The sequence below is a fragment of the Stegodyphus dumicola genome, chromosome X1 (genome assembly GCF_044657685.1).
Source record: "Stegodyphus dumicola isolate Sdum_Otavi_A_Nest chromosome X1, ASM4465768v1".
NCBI classification, from domain to species: domain Eukaryota; kingdom Metazoa; phylum Arthropoda; class Arachnida; order Araneae; family Eresidae; genus Stegodyphus; species Stegodyphus dumicola.
Genome location: NC_140780.1, coordinates 126,327,769 through 126,345,440, shown reverse-complemented (window position 1 = coordinate 126,345,440; position 17,672 = coordinate 126,327,769). Strand labels below are relative to the sequence as shown.

General features: G+C 32.6%; 1 protein-coding gene across 1 annotated transcript in view; it reads left to right on the top strand.

Annotated features, from left to right (window-relative positions):
• The window catches only part of LOC118183857 (putative ammonium transporter 3), an 80,844-nt gene extending 64,790 nt beyond the window's left edge, over positions 1-16,054 (top strand). The window contains exons 7-8 of the mRNA XM_035353463.2: positions 2,087-2,403; positions 12,412-16,054. Coding sequence (XP_035209354.1) covers positions 2,087-2,403; positions 12,412-12,759 — 665 coding nt within the window. The 3' untranslated portion in view covers positions 12,760-16,054. The remainder of the gene's footprint in view (positions 1-2,086; positions 2,404-12,411) is intronic.
• The last annotated feature ends 1,618 nt before the right edge of the window (positions 16,055-17,672 follow it).

Sequence of the window (17,672 nt, the reverse complement as noted above, 5' to 3'; positions counted from 1 at the left end):
TCTAAGAAAAGTAACAACACAAAAGATGCAGAACATTTTATTAATATTTAACAAATTACAATACATTTTGTATTTTATAAACCTTTTTAGACTACTTGAAAAGCTTAAAAAAAGAATGCATACATAATGATTGCTACTTCTGAGAGAAAACTGCTGTAGTAAAATGGTTCTATTGCAGTGACGAGAAAGTATATTTTTTTTTTTTTTTCTCATTTTATGAATTAAGCATCGCTTTTGCGATAGCTACCGCTCATACAGCATATACCACTCATAAGCATAGCTACCGCTCAATATCAACTACGAAAAATGTGAAGAGATTTATCAAGTACGATATTTCCTCGCTGTTCTCCAGAACCTCATTTGTTAAGTGTTTAGAGATTTCTTTCGATAGAAACAAGTTAAAAATTATTTATGGTAAAACTTTTCCATTACATTTGCGTGATATTTTTGAATCTGTTTTTTAAGTCTGCTGTTTAAAATTTCTTATAACATAAAACAAAAGATCAATGATTTTTAATATTTAAATATATTCGAGAAACTCGTTATTATATAAAGAGCAGTTTAAATTTAAATGCATCTAACGATTTCTATACACGCAAACACTTCGATGCATTCATGTATACAACGTAACTACGAAAGTCCTAACTCTATTTTCTCAATCATTGCTTTTAAACATATACTTCCAGTTACAAAAATGTTTGAAACGACGCAAATATGCACGTTTTGACATTTAAAAATATTTTTTTAAAATTAGTTTTACAAAAATTACTAAATTTAACTGTTTTATACGGTCCTTATACTTAGGAGTTTATATTCATCATTAAAAAAAAATAAGAAACAAAAAATTTGACTCTCGTTCAGGAAAAATTGACTGGCATATTTAATTTCAAAATTTAGGGTATTTAACGTCATTTCCACTTGCCTTGAACTTCTCAAGGCAAAGTTAATAAACAAATTAGAAGAATTCGAAGTTGATTTTACCCTTTAAATGACTATCAGTGGTTTTTATGATTTACTAGTGTGTAACTTCTTTTAGTTTATAATTTTGTTACATCTGGTATGGCAAAATAACTTTCACGCAAGTAATTTATAAGTTTTCAAAATTAAAACAAATTATTAATATTCTCATGAAGTTTTTTATTCTTTTAAAATCATAGTCTAATATCACAAAAGATTAGTTAAATTAGAAATATTTTTACTTTAAAATATTTCTGCAGACGTTAGAGTTGGCCAAATGCCTTCCAATATTTTCTAGAACACGAATTCTATAAAATACTGCAAATAAGATCCTTTTGGAAAAATTTTATATTCATCAATACTTTAATGATAAAATTTGCATAGAAATGCTTATCACTCATTCTATTTATGATAGCTGCCTTTCAGTATCAACTATGAAATGTAAAGAGATTTATCATGTACGATATTTCCTCGCTGTTCTCCAGAACCTCATTTGTTAAGTGTTTAGAGATTTCTTTCGACAAAAAAAAAAAAAAAAAAAAAAAAAAGTTAAAATTGTTTATGGTAAAACTCTTTTATTACATTATTAACGTCAGAAACTGTTACCTAAAATGTTATTTTATTTCCAATTAAGTAGAGAAGCAAACATTTTGCTATTCAGTTTGCGTACAGTCTCAATATGTGATATGCAACTTCAAAACGAAATATGTCAGCCAATTCCTATCGTACGGAAGTCACACATTTTGTATTTTCTTCGTATTTTTAACATGTACTTATGTTTACAAAATTTTCATAAACATAAATATAGGGCCTGCGTAAAGTATAAAATTTTAGACTTTTTCAGTTTTTTCAAAATTGATTGTTTAAAATACTAAAACATGAATATTTGTGTAATTTAAAGAATTTTTGTGATTGGAAGTAAACATCTATAACCAATGGTTGCAAAAATAAAGACTGTTTACGACTTTTATGGGCGCGATGTACAGATAGATAAGAAAGTGTGTAAACGAAGAGGGATTTATAAACGGATGATGTTCTACTGCATCATTTGAGGAAGAAGCTGAGGTATAAATTGAAATACTTAATTTTCAACCATTTTGTTATTTTAATTAGTATTCCATTATTCCAGCTGGTTCTGGCTTCCTCCGAGCTTGGGAATCTCTTCTGGTTGGAGCCATCGGAGCCATACTAGTGAGTATGGTTCCTCCTTTTATGGACAGATGTCACATTGATGACCCAGTTGGAGCCGTGGCTGTACATGCTATGGGAGGTTTATGGGGCATGCTTGCAGTTGGACTCTTCATTGACAACGATAGTTTGCTCAATTTAAGTCAAGGAAGGAGTGGTTTATTCAAAGGTGGTGGTTTTTATCTTCTTGGAGTTCAACTACTTTCTTGTGTGGTAGTCAGCGCCTGGAGCATGCTTACAACATTTGCCATCCTAAAGGTATGACACATGCGATTTTATACATTTGAAAAACTTAAAGATAAATTTGGAATTGTGAAAGCAATTACTATTTTCTTTCGAGAAGGAGCTGAATTTTGTCTTTATAACTAAGATTTTTCAGAAAATGCTAGACTTATAATTGTAAAGAGGATCAAAAGTAATTATAAGAACTGGAGTTATGTAAGTAAAACTTTCAGAGCTAGTTTCAAAGGTCTGGTCGTATCTTTTTTCCAGCTGCGAGAGTGACACTAGATGATATTACAGTGCTCAATATTGAAATTGCAACTGCAAGAAGAAATTAGAAATTCACATTGACAGACATATTTATCATACGCCAATGATTAGACTGGAGATAAAATATTCATATCTTCTCGATTTATTCAATATGGAATATTAACGTCATGTACGGAAATACACCCACTTACACATCTTGGCATGCTATCAGTGATGTCATCAATCGTTCTGTGAGGAATGTTTTGTCACGCTAATAAGCACTTAAGCATAAAAAACATTAAGATTGGCAGCTGGCTTTTCCTTTTACAGTAACCAACCAATGACTTCCCACGTATGCTCGACGGACAAGTCTGAAAGTGCAGCAAGCCACAGAAGCACATTAAGTTCACATAGGGTAGTACAACATCCCGAGCAACATGCGGCCTTATTTGAATGGCCATTGTTTCCATAATTAAATTGATATAAGCTGTCAGTTTACTAAGATGGAAGACTAAATGGGACCTCTCAGCGTATATTATATCGTCTCACACCATCATTACAAGATTAGGGCTGATATAATATTGTGTCTCAGACTTTGGTCACGTATTCTCCAGACCAATCTCCGATCATTATTGCCTCCGAGACAAAAGCAAGATTAATCTCAAAAGAGGATAGTCCTTCATTCTAAAGCATCCATTGCTGCCTAGATGTACACCAGGATATCTTTTGCGAGCGGTGGCCTTGAAATCAATGAAACATCCTTTTCTAGTCGGCTGGCTTTGGCTGGCTAGTTGGATTTATCTTTTGGCGAGCATACAACTTATGGTAAACCCATTGCTAGACACGTTATTTAGGGTAACCGATACTTTGTTGTCATTTTATTTAAAAAATAATGCGTTTTATGATGCATAAATTCTGTGTTTTAAATATTATTTAGGACTTCTAAATAATAAAAATGAATTTAATTTTGCATTTTTATTTGAAATAAAAATTTTATTGTTTATGATATTTTATGGAATTTTATGTTGTGAATGATGTAATGAATGACGTCACATTATTTTAAAAGTAATTGGTTTTTAATATCTATAAATTTAATCTAATGTTTTAAACATTATTTATGGCTGTTAAATATTAAAACACAATTTAATTTTGCATTTTTTAAATATGATTTTATTATGAATGATTATTTAAATAATTTTAATTCTAGCTGTGATGTAATCAGCTCCCTGATTGGTTACTGAATATTTGTGCATTACTGCGCCATTTTAAAATTTTATTATTCATCTCTTCGAATTCCTCAGATTTCAAAGCGAATGGATGTCTCCGTTTCGAAGATGAATGTTGTTATTGGTAATTATCAAGAATTATTGGTATCGGCATAAAAAAAAAATTGCCGTTTGAGACCTTATTTTGGCCAACCTGGATTTCCTAATCAAAGATTTATTAATTGTGACAAGGGTCAGAGGAAATTTATTAAAAATTTTTGAAGGAAACCTCGCTAATTGCTTCAATGAAGTGCGAGAAATGTGGATAACAGATCAAGATTTTTTTTTCTGGTACTTATCAATATGCGTATAGTAAAATGCTTAAAAAAATGTAAGTACATATTTTTCTTTTACTTTATTATTGTATACTTCAATTTTTATTAAAAATTTAATACACTTTTTTAAAAAAATTCCTGAGATATTTATTGCCATATCCCACATGTTTTAATGTTAAATAATTATATCCTATAAACCTTATTTTAAAGGATTTGAATTTAAGTAATTGAAAAATTTTAATTCTTTTAAACGTTGGTATGATGTTTTTAATTCAATATTCAATTTAAGTAATATTTTATTCCAATTAAATGTTGGCGCAATGTTTTTATTCTATTATATGAAAGTAATAATTTAACCTTACTTTAGCATTTTATACTCTTAGTAAATGTATTTATTTACATTTGCCAGCCATCTTAATAAAAACAACGTTTTCAGCAAAAAATTAATCCATTATTTTTAACGATATTTATTTTTTTAAAGTTTCGAATATTTTACTATGCGTGAAATACGTAAAAACAGCATTTTTCAAGATGGCTGACGACTGTAAAAACCGCGCCAACAATTGCGCCAATGTAAATCGCCAAAAATCCGTGTAACCGTCTACCAAAGTAGCACCGAAAGTCCTCCACGAATACATCTCTTCCCTTTCCTTAGACAGATAGCTCTCGAGTTCTTTGTCATAATCAAGTAAACGAATCACTTGCATTTGATTAAAGATCACTTGGCGACATTTTTCTAATCCAGATATCAGTCCGAGCTGGAGTTCACCTCTTTCCACAACTTGCTGTCATCCGAGTTCGTCGTTATTCTTGCAATCACTGGGATAGACAATATTGAACATTGCTGGCATTCCGGATTAAACACGTAGCTGTCTGCTGCAGCGATAAACCAACATCTCTGAGTTGAACGATTCTGTCCCCTTGCAACAGATGATAAGAAGTGGAGAAACATGCGGTATCGTGCTATCAAATCACAGCACTTAATTAGATGGCAGGAAAAAAATTCATTGGCCTAGGCTTTCGTATTAGAGAATCCCCTCCCACATGATGTAGATCGAGAAGAGGCATTTAAAAACGTTGTTATTACAAATCTTAACTACACTTAGAATCTCCTCGACACACATTTGCGTAACGTTATGCTTTTCTTTCTTGGTGTCGCAATTACTATGTTGAGGTAATTCTTTCGTGGTCATTCTAACGGAAATTTTTTCGAATTAATTTAATTTATTTTTTCCATTTTTAACATGCTGCAGGCACACATTAAAAATTGTTCCCGTTCTAAAATATTAAGACTCAAATAAGCTGTTAAATAGTTAAAAATATAAAAAAGCTTATATGAAAATAAATCCGAATTTTGATCTTTAGAATGATAATATACCAACTTTTATTCTCAAAATAGTAATTTAACAAATCTGGTTCAGTTATCTGATTTGATAGAATTCATCTGGTTGATGCAGCTAAGATAATGACAAAATTTGTGCCGAGCATTTGGAAAGTCTCTATATACACCTTCTCATAAACTGTTAATTGGATAGCTGTCCAAGGAAACCTATGAGCATTTGCATACAGGGATCGTATACATGAGATATGCTTCATTTTACGTTATTTGCTAATTCGTTACTATCATGTAGCTCATCAATAATTGCTTTGACCAGCAATTACTGATTGTTTCGTCGTATATTAAGATTTCCAGAGCTGGCTGCTTGAGTATTTTCATGGGTTTCCCGGTGGGTAGCGTTAATACTGTCTAGTTTCCCTTAATAAGTACTCTAGTTAGCATCTTTTCAGAGGCAGATAACATTTATACACTTTTCTATTGTAAATTTCCTGTGATTTCAGTTTAAAGCAGCGATAAAACTTTCTCGCGTAGCAAAGACATTCCATTAAAAGACGACGCTAAAGTAAATAAATAGATAAATATTCGTGAAAAAGGTGTATTATTTCGTCAAGTATGGTGCTATCTGGACAAGTTCTATCTTTTTCTCTTCTTTTCCAGTAGGTATTAAGCTTTAGATAAGTGGCTAAGCATGTGATTGAAGAAACGCCTTGTCATACATGTTGAGAACTGAAAAGGCTGGTTAACGCAGTTAAACAGACAAAGTTTTATTTTATTTTCATATTATCAACTTAACTTCAGATACCTAAATGAAGGCTAAACGTGCATATCGCTTCTATGTATTGACTTCTAACGTATGGAAGGAGATAATTTGGGTGTTCTATTCGCACTGAATGCTATTTAGATTACTTAATTTGAGGATTTGGATTGAATTGGATTGGATTGGATTATTCAATTACGGCAAAGCACACAAGGGCTATCTGCCTAAGGAAAGGGATGCCTTCGTGGAGAACTTTCTAAGGGAACTGGCTCCTATACAAGTTACACATGGGGAAAACCACGAAAACGCCCATGCAGCCAGCCCGTTCGCGGGATTCGAACTACCAGTGTAACCGAACACTGGTAGTTCGACCGCTCGGCCGCTGGTGGGCCAATTTAATTTGAGGACAGTATGGATGAATAACCAATATATGAATGGTAAATCAAACAGTAAATTACCGTTGCTGAAATATTATTGCAGTCACAATAATGATTTAAAAGTGTATTTCGCTTTTTTTAATACGATACTATCAGAATATCATCTGAATGAAAAATTTTCATTGATACATTTTCTAACTTCCAACAGAGATTTGTACATATATCCGAGTCGCCCAGACAGTATAGCGATTAGGGAGCCTATTACAATAACGAAGGGCCTGTGTTCGAATCCCGAAGAAGGCATGCATGTTTGTAAATGAATAATGTCTGTGCTTCATGGGGGCACTCTTAGTATGCTGCGAGCCGAAAGTCCTCTCGAGAGATTGGTGGTAGGGAAAGAAGGGTGAGAGACTCTGAGACCCGTCTCCCCCCCGGGGGTACTCTCCTTCAAAGTTGGAGGCGGAAATGAGCGGAGTCGTACTGTCACCAGTATTGCTCAAGGCTCTGTCAGCGACAGGCCTTGCCATGAGTTTCGTGAACTTGTTCTGTTGGTACTTTAAGGTAAGTGAGAGAAGTCAGAACACCAACACATATATCCGAGAAATAGAAAATTTTTAGAAATGAATTGCCTAATTTAAAGTAAGCGTGCGCTTCTCTTCTATTTTATGCTTATAGACAAATGTATATGTAATGTAAAGGTTAAATGAGAGCTGAGTGTAAATAGTTACTACCTCCCAGTAGAAAAATACTATTCATTTGGCTTGAGACATGAAGTGTGCATCAAAGAAGATTATTCATTTTCCACTATCCTTTTAGCTGACATAATTCTTCTATATAAACTGTTACTGGAAACTTCGTTTTCAGCTTATACAAGTTCTTTATATTTGAGCTGTAATTTTAATCTCTGAATATACACTTAAATTTTTAGGTTATGTTAATTGAATATGGCAAAGCTCACGATGGCTATCTGTTTAAGAGGGGATGTTTCCCTAGAGGACTTTCTAAGGGAAACTTGTTTGTATTTACGCTACACATTGCGAAAAACACGAAAACTAACCGTGCAGACAATCCGTTTTCGTGCGATCGAACCCAGGTCAAATTCCCAGTATTCATCAGTCTTAAGCACTCGGCCATTTATGAGCCGTACATTTTTAGGTAAATTCATTTTATTAAACTTCTAGTTGCGTGTATACAGCTTTAATGCCTTTACTTACTAATCATAGCAACTAGAATGTGTATCACGCACATAATTTTTCTAATTATAATCTAAGATTGAACTGGCAAAATGTGCAAGGGGTTTTATATATATATATAACAACTGCGGTTATATATTCCTTTTTAAAAACAGTGTAAAAGGTAAGGTATAAAGTAAGGTAAGTTATAAGGGCATACTTGCGCCGGTGGGAAGATAACAGAAAACGTTGACTTAAAATATTGAGCAAAAGCGTTTTCATACTCAAAAGACTTTCATTCTCAAGGAGCTTATGGATTATTAAAAATTATCAGCCATAATATTTTTACGTAGAAAATAATGTTCCTAAAATTATTCATTTTATTACAAATATATATTTTTACGCCATTTCTGTGTTCTTGTGATCTTAAACTCATGTGTTTTTTCATCTGAATTGCAAAAGCTTAAAGTATTCTTAGAGTAATCGCACAGAGATTTAATCGACAGAAATGAATGTCTAACCAGTTTTCAGGGAAGTGTGATTCAGAGGAACAGTTTGTGTAAAAAATTGACTATATTTGAAATAGAATTCGATTTATATTTTCGACTATTGCTTGAAAACAGTACTAGTTAATAAAGAATGAAGTAATGGCTAGTTTATTGGTTAAGTTATGACAAAAAGCTCTTGAGAATTGTCTGGTTACGGAATAAAAATCTTTTCAAATGAAACTAGATTTAATTTACGCCACACATGGAAGCAAGTCATGAGAGCCATGCAAATTAGTCTCCAAGATTTATAGTGATTACAGAAATTGGAGGATACACCAAATGTTTTCCACATAAATGCAGCTTTTAAAGCAATTAATAAAATGCAACTAAATGCAACCAGTTTTTTATTTCACAGATTTGTTATACTAATATTTCATTTCTAACAGTTATAAGAAAAGTTGAAAATAGGAATCTGAAACAGAAAAAAATTTAACGTTTTATATAAACAGTTGCAGATTTTGGATTTAAAAAGTTGAGGATATAGGAATTCTTTCTTCTCTGTTATTTCGAACCTCTGAAAGAAAGTGTTAACATTTAGTTGCATGAATTTTAAAGCTTTTTGCAAGTATCGTGACAACAACTCCATCTATTTTAGAGTTGCGTTTGAAATTTTTTTGTCTCAATTCTTTTCCATGACATGTTTCAAATGATCTTTGCTGGCTATTTTATATTCTGTACACTTGTTTCAAAGCTAGACGAGAAATGTTCGATGATATTGATGTATGCAGACTGGATAAAGGTGCGCAGCTGTTGCTTATAACCGCATTTTTGCATTATATTTCTTACATATCAAAGCCTTTATCTCAGTGGAATATGAAATTTCCATCACATTCGAACTTAACAGCAGTTTCTTAGAAGTTTTACCAGGATATCTTAATAAATCATACGGATAATGATACTATAAAGTATTTTCTCCCCCCTCTTCGCATGTCTTTGGTGTAACTGGAAGCACACTCGATGCCTATTCGAGAGGTCCAGGGTTCGAGTCCCGGTGAGTGCACTGCACATTTTTCACATCTCCTGCTTCTAAATAACCTAATGACTCAATATAATCAGTCTCTTCAATTTTTCTCACTCCACGTTCCCCACAAAATTATAGACCATTCAGGTAGAATTAGATATTTTAGACCAAGAAAGCTGCATGTAATTTTCTGCTGCAAAGAACGGCGACATTAATATCAGTTTTTTAAAAAATTTGAAGGATATAAAATATTTTATAAATTTTTATATAAAAAATTTATACCTTTTTTATAAATTTATACCTTTAAAAAGGTACTGACGGATATAAGAAAAAAATTACTTGATTCAAGAAATTTTGGCTTTTGAATGAAAAAGGTCGTAATAATATTTAAAAGCTTGTTCCTACGCAAGCTAATGAAGAGTTCTTGATGAAACAATGAAGACGTTTATGCCGAAAAATTATAACTTGTGATTTTAGAGCTTCTGCAACAAGACTTAACACGTATACTTTTTAATCTAACTTAATTTTTTCATTATATCTCCGTTTCACAAATTTCACTTAGAATTACCAATCTTTTCTCTTCATTTTTTCACGCATTCCTTTCTTCGCTTTCTAATTATTTCTTGGGTATAAACTACTTTTTTCTAGATATTAGCAAGTTGGTGAAGGAACTGATAATCTTATAAAGAATTTTCACATTGTTCTGTTTCGAAGATCGCATTCAGACGTATTTACTTTCCTCCTTACCAACAGCAATAGCTTACAGGTATAGTATTCTTTTCCAAGACATGGTAAGAATTACCTTTCTAACAGAAGTTTAATAGCCTTAAACGATTATTTTTCTTATGTGTATTCTTAATTTTTTGGCGTTGAGATTAAATCAAATACTTTAGAAAACTCATAAGTAATCCTATTTAAATTATTATCCTCACTTATCTTTTTATTAAATAATCAAACGCGTGGACATTTATGCATAAGCATCAAAATTTATTTATTGCTTCCAGTTTACGAAGTATAACATGAGAGTTTCTAAGCAAAGAAGTGCATCCCCAGTTTTTAAATCACTCTATATTTGACTCTTTTCCATTCATTGATAAAGGATAATTGCAATAAGAAAGCGTTCACTTTAAAATTTTCTCCATTCCTTTAAAATATAGTAAAAAAAAAAAAAAAAAAAAACTTTCTAATTTCAAATAGGAAAACAAGGTGCGGTTTGGATCTTTAACCAAGAGTTTGTCTAGTTAATTATAAAGCACGCAAAGCTAAATGCTGCCTAAGAAGACATACCTCACTAGCGAATTTTTTAAAAAGAAAACTGATTAGCGTTAACATTTCGCATGGGGGCGACACGGAAGCACTCACGTAACTAGATATTTCCGTCATCGGGAAATAAGCTAGGGAGATTCACCTAAGAGGTACAGTAGCTTTAAACATTCGGCCACCGGTGGATTTTAAGAAGCAAAGAGCAATATATTCCAAAGTCTCTTTTAGACAATTCAGAAAAATCATTATTTAAACTAGGAATGCCAGTAAGAATATTTAATTCCTCTATGGCTCGTAAAATTTTTGCCATTTCATTAATTAACATTTCATTAAGACGAGCAATTTTAATTTAATTTACAAGTTCTCAGATGTAAAATGTTTCATGTGATATTGTGTGAAAGATTTGGTTCGATTATGACAGGCTATATGCCTATGGGTAGGTATGCCTTCGTGGAAAACTTTTAAAGGAAATTGGCTCGCATCCACATTATAGATGGAAAAAACTCCGAAAAAGACCGTGCAGCCAGCCCGTTCGCTTGACATCGAGCCCAAGTCAACCTACCACTGTTCAGCAGTTTTACCGCTTTGCCGCTGGTAGGTCATCATTATGAGAAAATGAATATTATTAAAAATTGCACAGATTCACGATATACTGCCAAATTAAAACAAATAATAAAAGTTATGTTCTTCGCATTTATCATGTTCTTCGCATTTAAACCATAAAATTCAGTTCAACAGCAATATCGCAAAATAATTTTAAAATGAGCATATCTTTAGAATTACCGATACACAGTCTCAGAAAGTGGAGATAAAAAAAAAAATGCTTTTTTTTTTGTTTTTGTTTTTGTTTTGTTGTGTGTACAGTGTTGCCATTCCTCGCTTTGAAATCGTTGAGTTTCTTAATAAAAAATTCTTTAATGTCTGACAAAATATGAAATAGATACTAAAACGAATTTCAGATTGTAAGTTAGGGCTTCCAGATGCCCATATTCGCTGGAGGATTATGTTGTTCAAAATTTGATGGCTCTAGGTACCGTTGTTTTATCACAATGTGAGAAACATACATACATTTATGTAGATTCTTCATTATTTAATTTCTTTAAATATAACACGGGGCTCTAATAGTTGGTGCAACAGTTTGAAAAGTTAATCAACGCAGAAAGTGAATCGACGCAAAATGCCAAAACGAAATAGTTCTTCTGGGGTAACGACCTTTGAGCTAAAAATACTAACTAATCCTTCCTTTTAATTTCCTTTATATGTGAGTATTATACAATGTTTTGTGTAGACGCAGCTGAAAAGTAGTGCATAAAATTTGAAAGTAAAACAAACAAAAAGTCTAAACTTACTTTAATTCTTTTTAAATAAGTGATAATAAGCTTATTTTATTTTAAGTGATCAAATTTCTGTAATATTTGATATACTAGATAAAATTCTAAAAGAATCCACTCCACCAATGGCCTAAGACCGCTGAATACTGGAAGTTCGACACGGGATGGTTCTCTAACGAAAAGGCTGGTTGCATGACTGGTTTTTGTGTTTTTGCTTAAGGTTTATATGAAAAGGAGCCAATTTCCGTTAGAATGTCCACCAGGAAGGCATATCTTCCTTTAAGCAGACAGCTTATCATAAGTCTCGTGTGCTTTGCCATATTCAAATAACTTACCCTAATCTAAGGGAATCCACTGAATGATCAATCAAAATTGCATCTTTAAATGAAAATTGACAAAAGCTAACATATGCTATATTAATTAGTATAACTGATTTAACAGGTATTCATGTAAAAGATTATTTCAAGTTTATTAAACTAAAATTATTATTTATATTTTTGTATTTAGGTAATTAATTACTTCATACCCATTCGACTCGCTCCTCCTGAAGAAATTCTTGGAGCTGATTTTGTCGAACACGATATCCGGCACGAAGGATACGATTATGAAGTCATGATGCTAGAACTGGAACGCTTAGGATTGAAACTGCGTCACCCGCGGATCCACAGCCCTCCCCGAAGCCAGTGGGACGAACATCTTATACTTCAGTACATTGAAAAAGTCCTGGTAAAATGCGACAGTTCTGACTCTTCATCCGATCCCTTGACTACAACAGAAACAACAGAGTCTAACAGAGTTCATGATAATTTCTTCAACCGTGATGAACGAAGGGCAGATGGTTGTACAGTGTCTTAAATTACTGCCTAAGCGTACTTCCTTGTGCTGCTGAAAACAAACTTCTACCAAACAGCAGCCAAGATCACATTACGACATACATTTTTACGGAATCAGAGTATTCTGAAATTTCTCTCACTCAGTTACTAATAGACTGTTAAATCTGAATTTTACTTTTATAGAACTATTTTATCTGTAACATGGTAAATGAATAACTAAGACATATTTAGTCACAAAATACTCGCTTATTTTAAAGTACATCATCGACATCAAATGAAACGCTTCTTGAAGTCGTTCTTCTAACAGAAATTGCTGTACAATATGAAACACGAGTGAAGTATGCAGACAATATAAACTTGGATGAAGGTTAATGAAAGATAACTGAATTTTCAGAAAGATATACTAAGCCTACTTTCAGAGAATCAACTTCGGGGCTAAGAGAGTTTGTTTCTCCTGATCAGTGATTAATCTTAATTAAATTATAGTGCATTTGAAAAAAAATTAATGTACATAAAAATAGGAGCTTAGTAGGTATATAGTAGAATTTAATAATACTTAAATTAGATAAAGTAGTTAAGTCTAGGAATTATTATTAAGAAAAAATATATGAATCTTTATAAAAGTCAACCGTGAATTTAGTGTAAATTTCGCCTTTTAGATAGAAGAAAGTTAGACAAGAGTAAATATACACCGCCTTTATTCTCGCACCCGTTGGTCGCAGCCATATATTTGCAATTATAAAATTGTTATAAATAACGCTAATATTCATTTTTTGGCGATTTCAAACTTTAAAAAAATCAATTTTAGACAAATTACGAAATTTAACTTTTTATGTGATCCTCCAGCCCCCTATACTTATATTTAGGAAAATTTTATACTCATTTTGAAAAGCACAATACAAAAAGTTTGTCTCCCGGAGAACAAAAATTGAGCGAGTTCAGAGGCGGGACAAGGGTGAATAACTAGTAGAGGCGCCAAATTAACTGTGGAAATTTAGAAAGCTATTTTAAAGACAGAAATTATGAATATTAACTTTCAAATCGGGAACACATCAAGAAGTATAAAAAATTATGTTATAAATAAGCCATTTGAATTATGAGAAAATTAATAAGATTAATCTGCGCTCAAAAATGCTGAAGTTTCAAAGCGCTACATATATTTATTTTCTAATGTTAAATGCATGAACTAATGTATTAAAGTTTATACACGCTTATTTACATTAAGGTGCTGAGCTGTATGGTCTAAACTTACCTACAAAGTATCGTTCTGTTGACGTTAGAAATTCTGTACGATCTCCCTTAATCTGAACTGTAGGCATTGTTCATTTTACTTTACCATAACAAGCTTTCTGAAGTCCGCTAATTGAGTGTGGGCGGCTACCCAGCTGCCTACAGTTTGTTGCAACAGACTTATCACATAAAAGCTAATTGGAATAGCATCAGCAGACTAAATAAGATTGTTCAAAAATTAAATATACCTTGTTGTAAGCACTATTTTGCTTCATTTTTTATGTAAAATTTATGTCGCCGTTGAATGGCACACATGCTTTGGGATTTTGTCTTCTTGTATCCATTTTTAATTGCCCAGTTAAATATAAACACAAGACAGAAACTGTATAGTTGGTTTTATTTCCGGTTACTTCTGGGGGATTCTTTAAAAAGACTAGAATATAAACATATAAAGTTACGACATTTTTGAGCTATTCTATTGTTTATAATGAAATAATAAAATTAATTGTTAGTATGGGTATCATAGAAATTAAAAAAATAGGTTTACAATTTTGAATGTTTTGTGGAAGATTTGACACAAACCGTTAGGGCTACTTCTAGCATAACATTAGCATAAAATAACACGTTTGACAAGGCTTAGTTTCGTTCTGTTGCTTCTATAGTAGCCGATAAAATGAAGATATATTTACAAAACATGTTTATCTTTCTAATGAAGTGGTGAGAAACCCAGTTTTTCAGAAAAACTGAGACGCGAAGAAAGAGAAAAAAATAAACGCAACAATGCTGTTGATTTGAAGATTTGGAGAAGGGACTGAAATGTATGTGTGTATTTAATTATGGCAAAGCACACGAGGGCTATCTGCCTAAGGGGAGGGATGCCTTTCGTGGAGGACTTTCTAAGGGAAACTGGCTCGTATACACGTTACACATGGGGAAAACCACGAAAACGCCCATGCAGCCAGCCCGTTCGCGAGATTCGAACCTCGGACCGAACTACCAGTGTTCAGCGACTTTACCGCTCGGCCGCTGGTGGGCGGACTGAAATGAAAACATCAAATTAAATTAGGTAAGGAGTTACAAACTTGTTTTTTGTGTGGGTAGAAATAAATCGTAAACAGGTATAATATTCGCGAAATTTAAAACTTTAAAGACTGCGGAATTAACTGATTAAGCGGGGTAACAGTTAAGAGAAAGCATGAAGTCACATTAAATCCTTATAATTTTAAAATTATGCTTATATTGTAAGGATATGATAAAAATAATAATCTGTAAAAATATTATCTATCAGTCGTTTTATTGGTAATATCTAAAATAGAGTTAGCTGGCATATGATGTACTGCTCAAGTTCAAATAAGTCTTTCTTACAATAAAAATTCATTCGACTGATAAAAGATATTGCGAATGTTAAAGACTGTTTCTTTGGTTTGTCGATTATCATAAATCATGTGAAGTCATCTTCTTTAGGAGAGATGCTTTCATGGAGAATATTCGAATGGAACTCACAACTAGTAATCAAAGTACACATGAGAAAAATTCGAAAATTGTACGCAGCCACGTTCGATATGAATCTAACCAGAACTAGCTATCAGTGTTATAATGGAAGGGGTAAAAAAACAAAAAAGATTAATTCCCAAACTGGATGAAGATTTCAAGATTACATCCTAAAACATGATTACTACTCGTATATTGGAATCTCAATATTCGTAAATTTTTGAATGAAAAGTCTCCAAATCATTACGGATCCGACAACAAAATTTTCCCTCATCTGTCAACCTTGCCAATGTTTTGGAAGTACTTTCGCGGAGAACCTGTTAATGTATGCGATTTAAGACCCAAAGGCTTCCTTCGGGTGTATTTCAAAAAGAATTTGGAAAAATTTTAAAGAGTTTTATTTTTTAATGAGTTTTTATTTTTCAATATGATCTCCTTTTACCTCGATACATTTTTCACATCGTTTTACGAGCAAATCTTTACTTCTGAAAAAGTAATCTAAAATTCATCCTCAAAATATTTTGTAACTGTTCTTTTCACGTCATTATGAGGCCCAACAGCGGCCGAGCGGTAAAGTCGCTGAACACTGGTAGTTCGGTCCGAGGTTCGAATTCCGCGAACGGGCTGGCTGCATGGGCGTTTTCGTGGTTTTCCCCATGTGTAACGTGTATACGAGCCAGTCTCCCTTAGAAAGTCCTCCACGTAGGCATCCCTCCTCTTAGGCAGATAGCCCTCGAGGCTTTGCCATAAATCACACACACACACACATGTCATTATGATAATCATCAAATTTCTTTCTATGAAAATCATATTTCACTTTGGAGAATAAAAAATAATCACTTGAAGCTCAAATCTAGGTTGTAAGCGGAGGGGTCAACATTTTGCTGTTTTTGAATTGCATTGGCACGCAGCTGATTTTGAATTGCTGAAAGAAGTCAGGGTACTCATCTTGCAGAGACATTTCTCATCCAGAACGTGCAAAAAAGTTGTATAAGACAGATCCAGGCTTGCAGTTGTCTTCTTGACTTTTAGTCTCCTATCGATCAATAGCTTCTGATGTCAATGGCTTCAATGGTTGACATTCACAAGAATCATCATCGACCCATGAACAATTAATTGTTTTACCCATTCTGTCAGTGTAAAATAGGGGAATCATTATACTATATGTGATTAAAGCTAGTTTTATTTCTTTAGGACCAAGTCCTTCTTTAAGCAAAAAATTTAATCACAGAACGCTATTTCAATTTTAAACGTTTCAAAATATGCTAGCACATCATTTTTTCCCCAAACTGAACAGTTGCATTACATTACATAGTATGTAAGGGTACTCATTTACCTCTTCGCCTCGGGTGAAAAAAATGTAGGTACGGCTCTGAACGAGACATTTAACTTCAAAATTTGCAAATTTTGACGTCATTTAACCCCTGCCTTGAGTAGTCTGTTAAATAAATAAATTAGAATAATTCGAGGTTAAATTTTTTTTTTCTTAAATGCCATTCAGTGATAATTTTTTTACTATTTACTAGCGTGTAACATTTTCTAATTTATAAATTTGTTATGAATGTTATGCTGAAAGAATTTTCACACCAATAATTTTAAATTTTGAAACTTTAGAAATACATTATTAACATTTCCATGTTGTTTTATTACTTTAGAATCATAATCTGAAATTCATTAAACTATACATATTTTTAATTTATGCAAATAATATTGCAAGTTGGCAATATGACGATACTGAAGCCTGCTAGTGTTTTCTGGAACAAGATATTTGTGAGATTCTGTGAATAAGACCATCTTTTTAAGCATATTAATCAATACTTTTCATGATAATACGCATAGAAATAAACGATCGCCACTTAGCCCAGAGTTCTCAAACTGGCGGTTCCCGAAGCAATTTTTTTGTGTCCCGCAAAGACATTTCAATTAAGTATTTGCTGCAATTACCGTGTCGGAAAATTTCAAGGTTTTAATTATTTGAAGTTCGAGTTTATATTATTTTCAATTCCATGAAAAACAAACATGAATAATGCACATGAAAATTTATGAATGAAGCTAATTAATTTCCAATGTGACACAAATCTTAGTCAAAGATTTGAAGATAAAGATTTTACATAGTGTTATTCCTATTTATGAAAAAATAAATAAGCTCAGTTACGAATTTTGCACTAAGAATAATCACGCTGTTTGGAAATACATTTATATGTGAACCTTTTT